The sequence below is a fragment of the Falco rusticolus genome, chromosome 14, assembly GCF_015220075.1.
Source record: "Falco rusticolus isolate bFalRus1 chromosome 14, bFalRus1.pri, whole genome shotgun sequence".
NCBI classification, from domain to species: domain Eukaryota; kingdom Metazoa; phylum Chordata; class Aves; order Falconiformes; family Falconidae; genus Falco; species Falco rusticolus.
The window spans coordinates 15,749,882-15,769,104 of record NC_051200.1 but is presented as its reverse complement, the minus strand read 5'-3'; the positions used below and the strand labels follow the sequence as shown (position 1 = coordinate 15,769,104).

General features: G+C 50.4%; 1 protein-coding gene across 5 annotated transcripts in view; it reads left to right on the top strand.

Annotated features, from left to right (window-relative positions):
• The window catches only part of ARHGEF6 (Rac/Cdc42 guanine nucleotide exchange factor 6), a 40,673-nt gene that overhangs the window by 11,914 nt on the left and 9,536 nt on the right, over window positions 1-19,223 (top strand). For 4 of the 5 annotated variants that reach the window (XR_005107443.1, XM_037407793.1, XM_037407792.1 and 1 more), the window contains 13 exons: window positions 2,601-2,728; window positions 3,148-3,349; window positions 5,966-6,036; window positions 7,450-7,544; window positions 9,076-9,171; window positions 10,039-10,161; window positions 11,454-11,592; window positions 13,450-13,509; window positions 15,651-15,797; window positions 16,648-16,734; window positions 17,701-17,779; window positions 18,531-18,664; window positions 18,961-19,086. Coding sequence is in view for 4 of the 5 variants with exons in the window: in XM_037407793.1 (XP_037263690.1) it covers window positions 2,601-2,728; window positions 3,148-3,349; window positions 5,966-6,036; window positions 7,450-7,544; window positions 9,076-9,171; window positions 10,039-10,161; window positions 11,454-11,592; window positions 13,450-13,509; window positions 15,651-15,797; window positions 16,648-16,734; window positions 17,701-17,779; window positions 18,531-18,664; window positions 18,961-19,086 (1,487 nt within the window). In the remaining variant the exon portion in view is untranslated. Of the gene's footprint in view, window positions 1-487; window positions 710-2,600; window positions 2,729-3,147; window positions 3,350-5,965; window positions 6,037-7,449; window positions 7,545-9,075; window positions 9,172-10,038; window positions 10,162-11,453; window positions 11,593-13,449; window positions 13,510-15,650; window positions 15,798-16,647; window positions 16,735-17,700; window positions 17,780-18,530; window positions 18,665-18,960; window positions 19,087-19,223 lie in introns of those variants that run through there. The other variant, XM_037407794.1, reaches the window with a different exon arrangement.

The window sequence follows — 19,223 nt, the reverse complement described above, 5'->3', positions numbered from 1 at the left end:
ATAAAGAAACACTGTGGGAATGTGATGTGTTTGTGAGGATCCATTTGAAGTTCAAATCCTTCAGTCTTTGTGGATCTTGTTATGCAAATAACTAGAGGCATCGTTTGTAGCAAATTAACTCAGACAGAGTCCAGCAGCTGTCCATCAAATAACAGCAACACAGAGCTTGATGCTTTTATCTGAAAGAGAGGGCAGGGGAGGAAAACCAGCTGGGCTGGATCAGATGAGGCTCATCTGCCAAAAATAGTGTAGGAATGTGAGCAGAAAACCCAGCTATTTTAACCATAGTTTAAGCAACATATGGCAGCAGTGTTCCATGCTGGACCAGGAATAAAATAGGACGCTGTCACGATGCAAGATAAATGATACACTTCCCTACCAAACTGTCAAAGTCAGTTTTACATTTGTTTCTAGGTTGCTGCAGATATTTATAAAAGCTTTGGAAGATTGGGAGGGGCAGGGAGAAGCATAAAATCTACAGTAACCGAGTCATTTCCGTGGGACTGTTGCTGATGGCTTGAATAAGCGGAGAAGTCTGGACTCGCGGTTTACACCCTCCCTTTTTAGAAGGAATCAGGGGAAGAGCATCTCGCGCTGGCAGCCAGCCACCCCTCCTGGCCTGGGAGTCGCCGGGAGCAGCCGAAACCGCTCCTGCTCAAATATCAGGATGCTTCAGAGAAAAAAAACAACCCCACTTTGTGTCTGCAAAGTGAGTTTTCCACGCAGAGGGTTTTGCTGTTGCTGCAGCCCAGGGAGATGGGAATTCACCGTGCGGTCATCGGGCAGTTGTGTAAGGAGCAGGGCGAGAGAGAAAACTGACTCACTGAGAGCACACAACACTTACCGACAGCGTTGTCTGTCACTGGAGCGTGGTCTGGGCGGACTGGTGTGTGGGTATGGTCTGGTTAAGGGTTTTTAAGGCAGCGGCGCCTGGAAGTCATAGTCATAGACCTGGTCCCTATTGTGCAAGGCGTTGGAGAAAGACAAAGCAAGTCTGTTCTCCAGGAGCTCACAGTTTGTGTCGCTCCAGGCCCAATCTAAGGATGCGGTGTTTTTCTATTGAAACAAAAATTCTCTGGGGAGAGTGAAAGCCCAACTGAGTTCCTGTAACTCCCACCAAACTTCCCCTTCGGAATGATTTTTCCATGTTGACACTCAGACTGGAGGAGAATGGGGGAACAGCAGCTTCAGAGTTTATGTTTTCTCATTCCTGCGTATGCTTGGTGGCGCGATCACCGTCTCTTCTTGCAGCATTTTCAAAGAACAACTCCGAACATCACCCAGGGAACCTTGCACGGTCATGCCTGCAAAACACTCTTCTCTGTCCTCCTGTTGAGGTCCACGGGCATGCCAGGTCCACGCTACAGGTAGAAAACAAAAGCTCTGGAATACAGAAATGTTCTTGAATCTACAAGGCAAATCTTAAAAGGGCTTCACAGTTTGCTGAAATTATAATATCTGCTGTGGTTGCATTTTAGCACCATGGCATATAGAAGGGAGGTGATCTGAGCGTTGTCCCACAGCGTGGTGTGAGGTACAGTGGCAGAGAAGTACTGGGAATGACTGGGTGGCTTGGATCCCATGGGTTTTGCTGCTCTGCAGCACCCAAGCAGGATTCTGGGGCTGAGTGCTGCCAGGTCCTGCAGGAGCTGGGACTGCTCATAGTGACAAGGCCACTGACTCAATCTCAGCACAGGGCGGTTGCCACCAGGAAACTTTTTACCTTCTGGCAGCTTTTTGAGTAATAATATAGAAACAAAGCTGCTGCTCTGACACATGTCTGGTTTTCATGATTACTGATTTATTTCCAGCATCAGGCAGGCGGTGGCAGGAACAAGCCCAGAGACTAGTTTGAGAAAGCGAGGAGCTTCGAGCGTGTGAAGGAGGCAACGCCAAGAGCTGCTGGGGCTACCTGAGCCTTTCCGAGGGCTGTCTGTCTCCTGGGGGTGACAGTCCTGTCCTTCCTCGGCGTGGTCTGAATCCCTCTCTCACATGGCTAATGGCAGCAGTCCACGAACAGTAATCAAAATTGTGCCTAGCCTCTTTCAGCTGTATAATGAACCCAGGCGGACTTATCTAAATAGAGAAGCGATTGTGTTGACCAGCTGTTCAGCATTCTTCCCCGCTCGGCGGGGAGCCCTAAGCTGCAGCTGTGGAGGTGACCTGAGAGCGCTCACTTGCGAGCTAAACTTCGAAACACCTTCAACAGTGCTTACTTGGATCCCAGAAACATTCACAGTTGGACAGCATTGGGCTGAGAATTATTCTAATTTTCTACAGTTTTGAGGGGGATTTAAAAAAAAAATACTGTGGGTGGATGTGTGGCTGCAGAGGTGGCATAACCTGGGAGTGCCGTGGGATGCAAATCAACTTCTTCCAGCATGGAAGGGTTAACCCAGCCCAGCAAAACCATCCTCGCTGTTGACTAGGAGTACCCGCACTGGAGATGCAGAGCACTTGCTCTCTTGCTCTGATAGATGCTCTTTCAGCTGTTGTGCCCTGTTCTTGTTTTCTTTATAGGCTTTACTCTTTGCTTTGCTGTGATGCAGAGGGATGGTGGACAGATGGGTAAAACTCAGATGTTGTTTTTGCCTCACCAGATCAGCCGTCAAAAGGGCCATGTGCACATCTGTCGTCTCTTAGCTCTGTGGCTGGAGGTCCCCACACTGACTCCAACGGCACAGCTTCACAGTCAGCGCGGGTGTTAAGGAGGCAGTCCAAGCCTGTGGTATACTTTAATTAACATCTCATCAGGGGGTTGGTGGCTGTGGGGGTAGAGGGGTATGAGTGGTACCCCTGGGTCGAGCATGCCAGGGGGGCTTTGTCCTCCCCCGATCTCCATCATGGCTTTGCTGCCTCGGCTGGAGACAGTCTTGCGGCTTCTGCAAACCGCGGTGCTCCTCTCTGTGACATGAGGAGAGCGATTCTTATCTGCCATCCGTTGGGCTGTGAAACGAAATTAATGCTTGGGAAGGGACCTTGTGGTCCTCTGGTGGGAGCGCTTGCACAAAAGCAAGACGTTACTGCTTGTTATAACAAGCAATACTGAAAAAACAGCTGTCACAACAAAGAACAACAATGGCTTGTCCTAGTGGTTTCTGCTTTTTTGGACTATTTAGTGATGTTTTCCCGTGTTTCTTTCCTTAGGAGATGACCGAGAATGGCAGTCATCAGCTGGTGGTAAAGGCCAGGTTCAATTTTAAGCAGACCAATGAGGATGAACTCTCCGTTAACAAAGGAGACATTATTTATGTCACCCGGGTTGAAGAAGGGGGCTGGTGGGAAGGGACCTTGAATGGAAAAACAGGCTGGTTCCCAAGCAACTACGTCAGAGAAATCAAATCCACCGGTAAGCAAATTGCTTTCAAGGGCTGATTGAATGACAGCGGTATAATGCAGCGTAGATCCTTGTGCCTTTGGGAAATTGCTGCTATTTAGTAAGGACCGTTTGTGTCCTTAAAGCAGCAGGACTAATGGAAGGATGAACAAGGCCAGAAGGGTAAAGCCTAGTCTTTCGCATGAGTTGTTTGAGAGCTGCTTCACCCTCTTCCCCAGCGCATCGTGCCTTTTGATGGCTCCCCCCAGCCACGCAGGAGCGGGGACGTTGCCGGAGGATGAGGCTGGAGATGGCTGTGTGGGTCCCCTTTGTCCTGGGGAGCTGCCAGGTCGTTCCAGTGTCTGGGCAAAGAATTAGCTTTTTGTTAGAGACCTCGGTCAGGCGCTGTATTTGTGTTTGATCCTGCCATTTCTGGTGGCAGTGGGACGGGTGCTCGTGGTCACAGTGAGGAAGCCAACAAAAACTAGGTGGCCGCAGGGAATGGTTCCCTGGTTTTGCCTGTCGTGGTGGCTGATTTCACACAGTACGTTTTCCCCCAGATGCGTCTTCTGCTACGATAATGAGAAGGGAAGAGGGAGGGGACGGTCCATCTGATGACATCTGCCTTTATTGAGCTTTGTCTTGAGTGTCCTTCATGTTTTCTGCAGTGTGATTCTAACCAGATGTGGGGTGGTGATGACACGAGGCATGCCCCTGGCTGACTGCCCTGTAGTGTTACATATCCATTCAAGCAGCTCACCCCGTTGTGCTTCTGAGGCCGTTGTGTGACAGTAAACTTGGTTTTTTACAAAATCCAACTTAATTCCTTAATGCACCTTGAGGGCTTACCCTGCGCAGAGACCAGTTCTACGCTCAGTGCTGGTTTCATGGCTCAGGATCAGCCCTGGCCTCAGACATGTGGGACATCAGCAGCAGCCTGCAAAGTGGCTGCAATATGTACAACCCGTTAGACATCCTCGCTGCCATGCTTGCAAGTGAAAAAGCAAAGGAGGGAAGAATAAAATTAGTGAGCGCTCAGAATTAGGCCAGATTTTATTTAATTCTAAGTGAAAAAATCATTGTTAGGATATCTCATCTCCCACCGTTTCCCTCTGGGAAATGATGTCTGAGCTGGAGCAGGACATTGCAGCAGAGATTGAAGGCTTGTCTGGCACAACCCAGGAATCGCTAATTAAGTCAGTGAGTGGAGAAGAGAAATGTTTCAAAAAAAGGAGATCAGATTTCAGTCCTATGGGGAAAATCAGATGGGAGCTGCATGAAATAACGGCACCTCATTGAAGCAAAGGGCAAGACTCCAATTGATCCTGACTGTAGGAGCCCGGCAGATTTTTTTTTACCTGCAGAGCTTTTTCCGCTGAAACCCTCTCACCAGCACCCATTTCACATGGGAGGAAGGTTTGCTCCCCTGGTCTCTGCTTGCTCGGGAGGCATGGCTGGATTGCAAATGATGGGGGCAGGCACCATCAGCTAACCCTCTCCTGCCCCAGGACCACTGCCGAGGGGCTGCACCCGGGGGGACGCCTCCCTGCAAGCCAGCGGAAGCTGCTTTCCTCACCTCCGAAGCGTGAGACGTGTCACTCTAAATGGAGTTACTTGTTTTTCAGCAGTGTCTGTACCTCCGGTGTGTCCTAAGCGTGCCCTTTGGTGGAAATAACTAGCTGCGTGGAGCAAGGCTCCTCCGAGTCTTTGAATGAGGCGCAGAGCTCCCAGCTGAAAGTGACAGGAAACTCTACAAGGGCAATAATTAGACAATACATTAAGCTGCGGTTTCCAGGGGCTAAATTTATCAATTCCAAGCTTCTGCCTTGCTATCGGTGTGAAAGTAATTGCCTTCTGTGAGTGATGGCAGGGAGCAAGGAGGCGGCTGTCCTGCGTGGTGCAAAGGCGTATCGGTACGAGGTGTGCAGCGTGGCCAGGGCTGGCGGCACAGCTCTCCGGTGCGGGCAGAGCTGGCAAAGCCATGCTGCTGGCAGGGAAGAGGCTTCTCTAGGGAAGGAAAAGTGGAGCAGGGACTTGTGTGTGTGTGTGTGTGTGTGTGTGTGTGTGTACACGTGCACATGCGTACCATGCTGGAGGCATCCACAGGGATTTAGCGAATGCAGAAGAAGATGAGAATTGACTTCCAGGTTTGTGGGAGCTTTGTGCTCAAATCTGCCTTCGTTCAGAGAAGGATTTTGTATCGCAAATGACTGCGGGGATCAGGGTTCAGTGTCTTGATTGGCGCTGGCTTCAAGTGCTTTGTGAATCACCTGGAACAAAATGCTGTATCCAGCATTTCTGATAGACACCCAGTTTTGAAACCCAAATTTTGTGGGCCGGGTGAAGCCACACTGTAGCTCCAAACAGTGCCAGACACTGGGCTACTGCCAGGGATTTCAGAGCAAACCTGTAAGTTAGTTGGCAGAGGCTGTGCAGTGCTTCTGGTGCGACTTGCTCGGCTGCCTTCGGTGCCATGCATGCCTTCGGTTTGCTCCTAGTTTTTCTGGAGCCGGCAAACAAACCCTGCCGTTGAAGTTTTGCATTCACAGGGGTGAAGTTTTGTTTGCTGGACATGATGCAGCAGTGACTTTTCCTGCTGGAGTAATGAGAGTTGTACACTGTAATTTATTGATGTATTTTTTTGTACAGATAAACCACTCTCTCCCAAAGCATTAAAAGGACTTGAAAGCACTCAGCTGACAAAGAATTATTACCCTGTGGTAAGTTTTAAAGTGCTGATCATACATTTTAATAAGTAGCATATTATTAATCTCCTGAACTGGCTCTTTCCCTCAGAAATCATTGAAGCAATTTATAACAACTGGGGATGTGACTCTGTATTTGAATGCAGCTGTTGCCATTTCCTTGGTTCAAGGTTGTCAAGACAGTAAACCGCAAATGGAAGTTGCTGCAAGATGTCAAAAGGAGAGAGAGACTCAAAGTAGGCAACTAGATAGTATAGCAGAGGTGGCAGCTCTGAGACCAGTGTTGGGGAATAAAGCGCAGTGTCTCTGGTCCAGTCCCTGCCGTTAACTGAGGGCCATCTTCTGTTGATAAAGATGGGGAGAGAATGTCATTGTGCGTGGCCAGCCAAATTAGGGCTCTGATCCATGATCCCTTTCTTAGGTTTGGCTGGAGATGTTACGCCCTGAGCTGCCTGCCCTGTGTTCTCCCTTGGAGAAGGGGCAGGTGCTGCAGCTCACAGCCTGGCTTGTTAACTGGGCTTGGCTTTGGAGCAGGTCAGCCTGCCGGGCTGTGAACTGCGGCTGCAGAAGGGGTGAAGCATCACCCCCTCTACCACCTTGCTACAGGAGCAGCGAGGTCTGGCAGAGGGCGGCAGGTACCTTCCCGCTGTGTCCAGGCTAGAGCGAACCCTGCGGTGTGGGAGAGTTAAAATGCCTGCATGTGAACATCCCTGGCTCTCAGTGCTGGAGGTGAAACGTGCTCATCAGCATGTCTAAATATATTTCAAGCAAAGCAAAGCAGAAACAATATGTCCAGAGAGCTGGGAACCACCTCCACTGTCTCCAAAGCTCATCCACACTGAGAAACTGGAGTGCTAACTGGGAGTGTGCAGGCAGTGGGTTTGCCTACCCTGCTGCTGGAGACGAACTGGCTGCTGAGCAGGATTAGCAGGACCAAACCCAACACGGCACGTCCTTGAGTGCAAGTGAGCTGTGCCCTGGCTTGAGCTGCCGCAGGAGCCGTCCTTGGTCCGGCCACTGTTGCATTTAAATTGTTGCCTGCCTTCGTGCAAACGGTGCTCCCAGGACGCATGCACAGATCATTTGTTTGCATACCTTGGCAGCCAGTTGTGCATGCAGGGTTAGGCATGAGCCTCTCGGGGATCAAATACTAAACTCAGGTCTGAACTGACATTGTCTTCATGCTTTGCCAGAGAAGAAGGAGCAGCCCTTAACACCTGCTTTCCAGGCCTCCCCCAGTTGCCAAAGTAAAAGCCCAAAATTGGACCCCCCAGGGCTTTCCTGAGCGTTTTGGGTTCTGCATTAATGAGTGTAATTTATGGATTTAAAATACACTTCCGTGCTTTTCCACACTTGGAAGCTGATGTCGTGTTCCTTTGACTAGTCACTAGTACAAAGATCTACTCAGTGCTCTGTCTCTCACCCTAGGTGTTGCAAAATATTCTGGAAACAGAACGAGATTATGCGAAGGAACTACAGTCACTTCTGGGAACTTACTTAAGACCCCTCCAGTCTTATGATAAGTAAGATATAAGGGCATCTGAGGTGGAGAGAACCCTGTAAAATCGACCATAGTTCATTACTTTCCTGCTTTTGAATGTTTAGGGACTGTTACTGCTCTTCTTGTAAAGCTTCTCTGTGAACCAGAAAAAAAGCCCACCTTGTACAGGTTTCTGCTCTTTCCTATTCCTCAGTGGTGGTGCAGGCATTGGGCTGTGTTAGAGACGGGCTTTTCCATCTGCTCCAGTGCTGGCTGTTCCAACCCATCTGCAAGCTCGTGCGTGGCTGTCCCAGCGTGCATGTGTCCTGGCGGTGTGCCTTGCATGGCTTCTCCCCTTGTGATTTGCCTTGTTGTGACTTCTCGGGCCCAAGCCGCATCTCCTAGTCATCTCTTCATTCCGTGCGCGACGACACACGTTCTCGGCGGTTAGGTTGCCTCTCGCTAAATCCAAACTGCTGCTGAGCCAGGAGTGACTTCCCTGTCTGCGCAGCCATCAGCATTGAGTACCTCCGTGCTCGGGAAGAGCATGCTGCCATCCCGCATGCCGGGGGCAACAGGGGGGCTTTGTCAGGGCTTACTTGCAGAAACAAGCCGATGTGCTTTCCATCCGTGCTGGCCAGTGTGGTGCCGAGGCAGCACGTGCCATCCTGTCCTTACCCAGGCAGCGCGCTGGTACCTATTGGCAGGCTCCTATTGATAGTTTCACCCTGCATAAAAGACCTGGTGCAGTTAACTTCACCTCCTGCTTATTGCTTCAGCTTTACCGTCATCTCTTCCAAATGGTGCCATCTTGGCGACCCTGTCCGTGCAGCTGCATTTGGGGCTGGGACCCCTCCAGCTGAGCGTGCTGCGGGAGGGCTGGGCAGCCCCGGGGCATCCCGGGCAGAGGGCAGATGTTTAGTCATCATGCAGTTCCACAAGATGGGAGAGTGATGTCTTAAGGCTTCTGTATTTAAATCTCTCCTCCCTTCCTCAAATCATCATGTGAGAGATATTCAGCTGTGAATATTTCTCGTGCTCTCAGCCTTGTAGACAGCAAATGGCTTAAATGAGGGTGGTATGAGAGTGACTCTGAGGATGGCTTGGAGGATGAGAGAAGCAGGCACATTAGCTTTGCCTAGGGAAAATCCAGCCTCGCTCAAGGAACAAAGAACCCCTACCCGAGGGGCTGCTCTAGAGGACCCTCCTTCCCTAGGGAGACCCACAGAATGAATCCCTGAAGACAAAGCTGTTTCTGTGTGCACACACCTCCCTCCCCACCCCTGGCTGAAATCCCATCTGTCTGTGTCTATTAGACAGCTAAACGTCTGAGAAGATTAGTGTGATTAAGTGATTAAAATCCAATTAAGATAATCCTTGACAGCAGACATCTTCTCCGGGAGGCTGTGGTCTGTAGCTCACAGATCATGGATTTTGTGTTTTCCCATGTCCGATGGTGTACCTGGGGAAAGAGAAATTCTTGGGCCTTTTTGGAAGGACTGCTTGCAAATACCATGGGGGTGCTCCTGAGAGCAACATCTCTTTGATGCTAATTGGTGATTTGACTCTCTTAGGCTCAGTGCTGTGGACATCGCGTCATTGTTGGGAAACATGGAAGAAATCTCTGCGTTCCAGCAAACACTGAACCAAGCCTTGGAAGAAGTTGCAAAGTAAGCTCATGCCATAGCAGTGAGGTTGTTAAACTGTTAGACTGCAGCTAAAAATAATAGAAAGACACGTTCATTGATGTTCCTCCTGGCTGCTGTCTTAGGCTTGTTAAATATAGAAGAGAATAACAGGTTTGAAGAAAGGCAGGTAGTGCTTTGGGAGGAGGGAGGGTAGAAGAAACTCTGACATTTCCACTGGTAAGTCACCTGCTGAATGAGAGCATCACTAGACCTGACATGAAAGTGTACCTAGACCAAAGATGCAGACACATGTGGTGTGGGAGATCTGGCAGCATGAAGATGGGGATTGTCAGGGAGCAAAGAGCAGATTATTAGAGGTGATGGTTTCCCACGGGGAGGCTGGCAGACGTGTTCGCCTTAGCCCAGCCTCTCCTTGGGAAGGGCTGAAAAGAGATGGGGAAAAGACTGAATATTGGAAGTATATTCAGGTGTGGCTTCTCTTTCTCTCTCCATCTGCTCTCATATTCATGGGCAGCCCAGACATTGGGACCACTGCTGCATTGCACCCAGTTCTTCCCAGCACATCCTCATCAGCTGCGGTGGGCTGCCGCATCCCAGCTGCAGCTCTGCTGGTGGGACAGGACAGGCTGGGTCACACCTTATCCCAGGCTGATAACGGGTTGTGATACTCACTGTCTGCACCACAGAAACCCAGACCCACCTGAGAACCTCCGTATTCCTCCTCCCCAGGTGGCAGGTGTGGGTGTTTTGCTGGGTGCCGCAGTTATGCGGTGACCTGGGATTGTCCCCGTGCAGTGGGTAGTTCCTGGGCAGACACCTGAGAGTGCTGTAGCTGCCGGGTGCCGATCAAGAGGCTTACCTTTGTGGCTGGTGTGTTGGTGTCCACAGGCTCCCCGAGAACCAGCAGCGTGTGGGAGGCTGTTTCATGAACCTGATGCCCCAGTTCCGCTCGCTGTACCTGACGTACTGTGCTAACCACCCGTCGGCAGTCAACGTCCTCACGCAACACAGGTGAGTGATGGAGGAGGAGATTCAGACTGAAATCCCTCCTTTAAAAAGTCACTTTTATTACTGCTTGTCCTGGTATGGCTTTTGACCTGTATTTTGACAATAGGGCAAGGGCATAACATGGGATCCTGCTGCTGGGAAAACCGCTGGGGCTTTGGGCTCTTCAGCGTAGCCTCTAAGCTCCAGCCTGGGGACAACTCCTGCTGCTTGTGTTCAGAGCTGGTCCCACAGGTTCCCTCTGCACATGCAGGACTCTTGCCTTGGGTAAAACAGAGGCAGCCTCAGCCCTTGCAGTAGTATCTCCTATGACTTACTCGCTGAAGGACCCGGATGATATGTGACCCGTTGCTGCAGTGCTCACACATCTGCAGGTGGGGCTACGTTCCCCTGTGGCACTACGGTGTGGGGCACATCATTGCAAAAGGGGGGTGCTCATCAAGTCACCCGGAGTTACCCAGTTGATTAACTGAGCTGCTGTTCAACCAAGTGGTTGATTTGCAGAGTTGTTGGTAGATCGCCATAATAACATCTTTCTTCAGCATGTCCCACTTGAGCAGACACTTGGATCTGAGCATGCCAAACCAAAAGGCTACAGCTGTGTCATCCCTAATACAGTTTATCTGTCCCCGCTGCAGTGATGGGGAAAGCCAGGACCCCAGCCATACTGTTTAAGTCTTCCCGTTCTGTAATGGGAACTCACAATATGTTTACTTACCTGCTGAAATCCAGCTTTAATTCAGCCTGACGAAAAGTCTGGCTCCTGTAAATGACTCATTCATGTGGTTCCTCAGTCTGACCTCTTTTCTTAAATCAATCAAAGATTCAGCTTTGGCAAATGTGCTGACACACGCAAGCCATGTTTTCCAGAGTTGATGTATGCGCTAACACCTGCGTCATGGCTCCCAGCAGGGTCCCAGCGCATTGCTGCAGCATCCTCCAGCACAGCACCAGCCTCTGCAGCCCATGCTGTCCACCAGATGCCTGGCACTGTGCCACCTCGCTGTGCCAGGGGACCAGCTGCCAGCACCGATGTACCCCGGAGGCTGCGCACACCAACACCCGGGCATCCTCCCCGGCATCCCTGGGGAGCAGGGTCTTGCTTGGCTGGGAGCTCACAGGTCCCTGCCTGCCCTGCTGGGTTTGCAGCAGGGGGACGCTCAGAGGGGAGGCTGGACTGTCTTTAGAAAGACACAGCTCGGAGCAAAGCCCTGGCCATCAGGAAAACATGGGGAGGCAGCAAAACACAGCCCTCAGCGGTGGCGAGCCCTCCTCGTTGTTGTTGTCTCTATTTTTAGTGATGAGCTGGAGAAGTTCATGGAGAGCCAGGGTGCGGCCAACCCAGGCATTCTCATCTTAACCACGAGCCTCAGCAAACCCTTCCTGAGGCTGGATAAATATGTGACACTGCTGCAGGAGTTGGAGCGGCACATGGAGGTAGGTGGGCTTCAGGGCTGCTGGGCAGGCTGTGCCCCTTGATGCTGCAAGAGCTGCCCCCAGAGCCGCAAGCGGCATCTCTGCCTGTCGGTATTTGAGCACCACATTGCTAAAAGTACTTGCCACCCCTCCAAGGAGTGTGGGAAAGCAGTGGAGAGGTCTGGGGGGCGTTGTGGGAAGGCATTGCCAGCTCTTCACCCCGCTCCTTCAAAGATGGGCCATTTCCAGCACAAGTAAAACCAGCGTTCAAGGTCAGGCTACAACTAGTATTTATTTGCACAGCGGGAAATAAATAAATAAGTGCTTTTATTACCATTTTTTGAGATTCCTATGCCTGGCCACTGGTTCCTGCAGCTTGCAGGCACATCCCCAGCCCTTGCCTGAGGCTGGTGCTCCTGGGTGGAAGCAGAGCCGTGCAGGCAGGCAGAGACCTGGCAGCCAGCGCAGACACGGGGGTGGAGGAGCCAGTGCCTGGGAGCAGGGAGAGCAGCTAACAGAGATTTCCTCAGCAAGTGTCACATCTGCTGTAGGACATTTCCCCCCGCACAGGGACTGTAGAGCTCTGCTACTCGCCTGCCAGTGTACTCCAGCCACGGGGATGCAAACCTCAGGGGTTGTACCAGGAGGGGAAGAAAACAGAAGTAACAGTCTGTTTTTAAGTGGGTTTGCTTTTTCCCCCTTTCAGTATTAATTACCAGTTAATGACTCGGCACACTTAGGCATGATCATTCAAATCCACATCCCAGCCAGAGGATTAAAACCTCTGTGTTTGAGCCAGGGGTTTTTCTTCATAGGGCAGGGCATAAGAGCCTGCACTGTAGGCACACTACAGACCTGACCTGTCCCGCTGTCACCTGGCTTTGCTGAGCTGCAGGGACAGCTGAGCTTGGCTGCAGCCACTGTGCCCATACAGACAGCATGCTCCTTGCAGGATGCTCTCTAGGGGGTCAGCAGTGGATTTGGGGGGGGACACACATCACCTATTTTTCTTAGTTTCTAAGCTGAGAGTGGGGGTTTTGTGCATGAATCAGCAGGGTTGAAGTTTAAGCTGTGGTGCCATGGGAAGAGCGTGGATGTGTGCAATGTGGATGTGTGCAATGTGGATGTATGCCACAGCGTTCCCTGCACTGTGTGCAGCTGGAGATGGGGCAGGTATGTTCAGGGCAGCTCTTGTCCCGGATTCAGAGGTGAACAATCCCAGGCAGCCTCTGACAGCCACGGGGACAGCTCCGTCACAACCTAGACACCTTAGGATTTGCTTGGCAAGAGGACTGGAAGATGAAGACCTTTTGATGTAGGGCCCTCGATCCAGGAGGAGGTGCCAGGAGAGTACTAGCATGCAGCTGCAGTCATAGATACGGGGCAGCATCCTGCATTTCCCTCCCTGGCCCAAGAGCTTTCTGCTCAGACTTAAACCCAGAGGTGAAGATCCCTTTGATGCTCATGGAAATGGCACGCTTGATGGGGCAATGGCTGGAATACCTTGCATGCCAGTGGACGATTCCTTCCTGAAGGTGAAACCAGAAAGCCACCCTGCAACTCTGCCTGTTTTGATTGATTTTCTTTGCAAGCTGAGTTTGTTCTAAGTAAAACCGTACCTGCTCTTGCTCTGGCCACTTTGCACTGATTACACTGGTGTTGATGAATTGCGTAGCTGCCTTAAACCGTGTCACATTGAACTGGGTGGCGGGGAAGGTACCTGGGAGACTTTGTCCCCCTCCTGCAGCCCATGCTGCCTGCACCCTCAGCCCTGCATCCCCCAGCACCCTGCCAGCTCTGGGTGCGCTGGGGTGGTGGGTGCTGCACAGGGTGGCTGCTGCTGGTGGTGGCTGATGGATTTTTCTCTCCCTTCACTAGGAGGCGCATGCAGATCACGAAGAGGTTTTGAAAGCCATCACATCCTTCAAGTCCCTTGTGGTAGGTGGCAATTCTTAAAATAGAGCACTCCATTTCAGGGCTGCATTTCATGAAGAATGAGTCAAGCCTGACATTTGTCTTCTCATTAGAAAAAAAGGTCTTTTGGAATGGAAAAGATGGGTGACAAAGAATCTTAATTTCGAGTTTCAAGCCTAGAGCTGCCCTTCTGGGGCAATTGCACGCTGGCTGCGTGGTCCCAGCAGCAGAGACGGAGGATCTCCAACTTTCTCCTCAGCTGCAGAAAGCCACACGTGGGTAGTGGTGGTGGGGGGGTCCCTTTCATCTCCTTTGGCTTCCATACCCTAAGCATTTGCCACCTGAAACTGGACCGCCCCTTGCTCATTGAGACGAGCTGTGAAAGGTTAGCAGGGCTGTCCGACTCAGCTGCTGATGCCAGCAGTGAGCTACTACGCTCCCAGCCCGTCGAGGGGCTCTTGGTTTTGCTGAGATTTGCTCCATGGGCACTGGGAGGCATTGGCCATATTGCAGGTATTGCGAAGGTATCAGCGAAGGGATGAGTCAGAGATAACAAACCTATTTCTGTGAGCTGCGTTTCCTACACCCCTCAAAGCCCTACTGCACCAAGATGAAAAAGAGGGGGAAAAGCCATCCATGTGCACAAAGCTTTTACCTGTCAAAGCTTTTTTCGGTTATTAAAAACGCCATAGTGTGTCTCACTTTGTAGCCACTGAATACCTTTCACTACAACCACTCCAGATGTGGTCCAACTTCCTTCCTCAGCGCAGCAGATGCAAGTTTTCAGTGCTTAGCAGCGCAGATAAAAGATGGGGAGGACAAAGTTCATAGAAAACAGGAAAGGGCGATGATGTTACATTTACTTAGAAACTCATCTCCCTTTCCATTTATTCTAGTAGATAATAGGGGAATAATTCAGTTAAATTACAAGGTGTCATTAATCTTTAGGAATGCTCGTAAGTGATGGGATGGTTTTACTTGAAATGTGTACTTGGGTGTTGAGTAATTGAATGTAATTATGATACAACTAAAGAGGTTCAGTGCGGATTTGAGGTTAGACAGGCAGAGATGCCTCTTGCCGTGGACACATGGTCCCGTGGCAGGACCAGGGAGGCTCCTGAGGGAAGGCAGGGAGGAACCACGGAGCCACCATGATTAGCAGTGGTGCCTCTGCACAGACTGTGGTGGAATGCTGTGGATTTTATATGGATTTCCATCACGGGAACACTGGGTTTGGATGCTTGGGGAGCTGTCAAAAAGCACACAACAGTTGCAAAAGGAGAGGAAGCCCCCACAGTTTGGTTCAAATTTGTGTGTTTTCATACTATACCCAGTGCAGCTTCTCTGCGGATCTGGATAGTCAAAGAGTGTATGAAACTGAGCTGGAAAGAAGGAAAATCTCTGTCAGAAGCAGGGGGGTGGAAAAAACCAAGCAGCTGGTGAAAAACGAGCCTGGTTTTGGCTTTGCAGCAGTTTTCCTCGTTGGTAGAGGTATTGGTTAGAGCAAGTTCTGCTTGAATTTGCAGGACTGTCCTTGTTCAGTCAGCATTGCCCTCTGCTTGCTGAAAGCTGCTGAAGGACTGGCCGCTCTGTGGAACTCTACCAGTCCCCAGCCGCTGAGCATCGGTGCAATCTTTTCAATTACAGCACCTTCAAAGCTTCTTTTTGTGCTACTCCGCTGCCCCGCAGAAATATTGCACCAAGTCCTGCTTTTGGGTTTACAAATTTTGGCTGGAAAATATCCACCCATCTGATTCGTGGGGACTTTGCATTGCTGCAAATAGAACTCTGCTGTTTGGGCAAAATGGGCAGAATCTCTCTAATCGGCAGCAAAATTAGAGGTGTTTAACTCTGCGGCTGTCTCGATTTGGAAAATGTGACCCTGTACTCTCAGAGGTAGGACTGGTTTGGAAAGAAAAGTTTGTTCAGTGCAGTTTGCAATTTCTTTGATGTTTTGATGTATCAATTCATTCATAAATTGCTAGGGTGTGATTCTTTTTAACAAATTTTGTGTACCAGAGCCAAAGAGGCTCTCCTGCTCTCTTGATGTGACCAGCCCTGAGCCCATGTGGCTGTGGGAGCGCTGGTGGTGAAACAGTCTTTGCTGGGGTGGTTTGGGTTTGCGCCTGCCCTTGGCTAACAAAGTGCCCTGCTGTGATTCCCAGTCTCAATGCCAGGAGCTGAGGAAGAGGAAACAACTCGAACTGCAGATCCTTTCTGAATCCATCCAGCGCTGGGAAGGAGAGGACATAAAAACAATGGGAAACATCATCTACATGTCCCAGGTTATGGTGCAGTGTGGGGGAAGTGAGGTGAGTGCGATGTCCAAATACCCCCTTGCTCACCAGATCAGCGATGCGAGGTGGCAGCTACCCTCACTCCAAGCCAGCAAAGTGCTGACAAATAATGCTGATAAATAATTTTACCTGGAGAAGAGCTGTGCCATGGGGCTGTGTACATCTTTGGAGTCAGGCACCCTGGCAGCATAGCTTCAGGCCTTTGGTGACACACTTTGCAAGCAAAAGAAGTATCTCAATGTCGTATAGTACGTTAATTTCCCTCTTTCCCCCCTGTGACTTACTCTGAGAAATGAGAGTGACTTGAAAGTGTGCATTAGCATAACCATTTTGCCACGTCCTGTGCGGTGGCTGCCTTGACGTCCCACTCCAGAGCTGACTGCACTTTGGAAATAACTGGAGGGATTCCTTTGCTACTGGTCCTAAAGCATCACACCAGTGCTTGCCGCAGACCTTCACCAGTGGTGTTAAAGCCGTGCATACTGCATGTTTGGTGTGGGGAAAGTGCCTGTTATCACTGAATTGTGTGTTTGCTGTAGGAACTTTTCCCTGGGAAGGGAAGGACCTGTAAAACAAAGCCCTGTAGAGTCTAGTCCCACAGTCTTGTTTGAGATGCTGGAGGACATAAGGTCTTGGTCTTCTGAGACACTCTGAAGTGATGGGAAGAGGATTAGCAGGATGCAGACAGAAACGTATGCAGGAAAAACAAGTACAGAAATGAGATCCTGTAAGGAAAAAAAGCCCAAAGAATTGATTTGGGAGTGATCTCTCACAGGCTGTGATTCCAGCTGCAACAGGTTCAGTTTGCTGGAGGAAGGTTCTTGTGCCGCATTGCAAACTAACCTAACCTAAATTCTCCCCGCAGGAGAAAGAAGAGCGATATTTCTTGTTGTTCTCAAACGTTTTGCTGATGCTGTCTGCAAGCCCACGGATGAGTGGGTTCATCTATCAGGTAGGCATGCTTAATTTGAAATTGCAAGGCGTTAGGTGTGAAAAAGGAAATCAGATATCTCTTATCAATTTAAAATCCTTTTCTTCCTTAAACCCCTCTGTTGTGATGCAAACACCCCAGGCTGGGAACCAGGGCTTTGTTTTACCATGCATACCAGGACACTTAGTGCCTTTGTCCTGCCAACTCGTTAAATAGCATTTGGTAAATGTGAATGCTGTGAAATCAAAAAAAAAAAAACAAAAACCCACTATCCCAGCATGTTGCCTACATGCTGTTTTCTAGAATGTTCTGTGTGTATGTAAGGTGTCCTGACCCAGCTGTAGGGTTTTGCCCCACACGACCAGCCAGCCGGCTCTGTGTTGTGTGAAAATTTTTCACTACTATAAAGCCAACTGTAAAAAGCCCAAAATTTCCACTCCAAAACTCGGCATTTCTTGTGTTTTACCATTTCAATGGCTGCGATCAGGCTGTTGGGAGCTTGGCTTTTCTCCAGTTGCCTGAAACCATCAATACCCACCAGGAAAGTGATGGTCTTTCATACATGAGAGAGATGGGAAAGATTTGGGAAGGATTTGGCTGGGTTTTTTGATTTCACCCACCAGCAGGAGTAAGGCGAGCAGGCAGTTCAGCATGCAAAGCAGAGGGACAGGGAAGGCTTTCAGAAAAACCGGGGGAAGTTGATCCTGCTGACTTGGTTGTAAAAAGGGTTTGCACCTAGTGAAGGGAAGGGGTGGCAGGTGAGCCAGGGATGACTCAGTTGTCACGGGAGCCTCTTCTCCGGGGTTTGACCTAATTGTACAGGGAAATCTAGATCCATAAATTAAAGCAGGCTTTTCCTGCAGTCTGAAGCCTTCATAAATTAGTTTTTCATGGTGGTTCCCAAAGAGAAAGGAATTGGCAGAAACAAGCAGAACAAGATGCACTGAGAAGGAGATGCAGACACTGACTCCTCCTCAATTCTCCTAGGGAAGGCTGCCTTTGACAGGAATGACACTGACAAGGCTGGAAGATGCTGAAGGGAATGAACACGTGTTTGAAATTGCAGGTCAGTGGGACCCCTACCTGGGGCCTTCCTCCCAGTCCAAACAGCAGCTGCTGCTGGAGGTACTGGTCTTCCTTGTCCCTCTAACCATGGCGTCACACGCTTTGCTCTTTTACCATGTGTTGTCTGAACTCCTGAACATCTCCCTCCTGGCTGAGGCACCATCCTCCCAGCGCCCTTGAGCTGTCTCTGACACTGGGCTGCTTTCAAAGACCAGAGTGTTTCATGTGGGACAAATCTTCTGCCCCAGCAGCGCTGCTCTGTGCTATACGTGCCCTGTCTGTGTCCAGCATCTATCCCATGCATCTGTGAGTGCCTTGTTTATTGACAGATTAATGGCTCTGGTCATCAGGTAGCTTTCGTAATGTTCTTCCCAATTTTCCCCTTCGATTTACCTCATTCCTTGTAGCTATACACAGTCATTTCATGCTCAGTGCCTTGGCTGCAATGCAGCTGTTCTTGCTGGTGGCATTTGGTGTCATGGTCCTGCTAATCATGGAAATGTTTTGTTTCCTTTTAACATTAAATAATTCCTCGCATGTTCATCTTGCCAGTTCCCTTGCCTTTCTGTGCAGCTCCCACACTGGGTGCCTGGAGCAGGATGGGCAGTGGCATCTTTGCCCTGGCCTTTTTGCAGCCTCTGGACTTTGCAAAGTGAAGAGCTGCTGGCTGCTGGGCTGAGTTGAACTTGCCTTGCGTTTCCTCCTCGGTCTCTACTGCTTGCTAAAGATGGTTAATTAATCCTCTGCCCCAGGGAACATGACGGAGCGGATCACCGTGTCCTGCAGCACCAGCCAGGACTTGCACGAATGGCTGGACCACTTGCAAAGGCTGACCAAAGGGACGTGCAACACCGTATCCAAAACACAGTCCTGGAGCGCTCATTCGGTAAGCGTCTCACCTCCCCAGCCCCTCTGCTGCGCTGGGTTCCTCAGTGCTGGCTGATCTCTCTGTTTCGGCAACGCACCTTGATATTGAGGTGATGTGGACAGCCGTAAGGCACATCCCGCAGTTTTCTCTGCAACCGTGGCATGCTTGTACCATTTTACATGTATCCTGCCCTAGTTTTGTTGCAACCTAGATGTCTCAAAGGAGTTCACGGGGAGCTCTTGCCCATCCCCCTCTGCTTCTCTATGTTGTTTGGTGGCTAACAGTCTTCATTTGCTCCTCGTCTATGTTCTCAGACGTTTAGTTCAGCTGGACAGATCCGTGGGCCTCTGGAACCGCCCAAAATCCTCAAACCCTGGAGCTTGAGCTGCCTCCGTCCTGCTCCACCACTCAGACCGTCAGCAGCGCTGAGTTACAAAGAGGTAACCATCCCGCGTGCCTGCGGGGGACCCTCACCTCATGGCAATCCCTAGTGCTGCTGCCCGGGTGGCTTATCCCTTAGCGAGGGCACAAAAGCTTAGGTTAATGGGGTTGTGGAGAGAAATGACGCTGCCCAGTT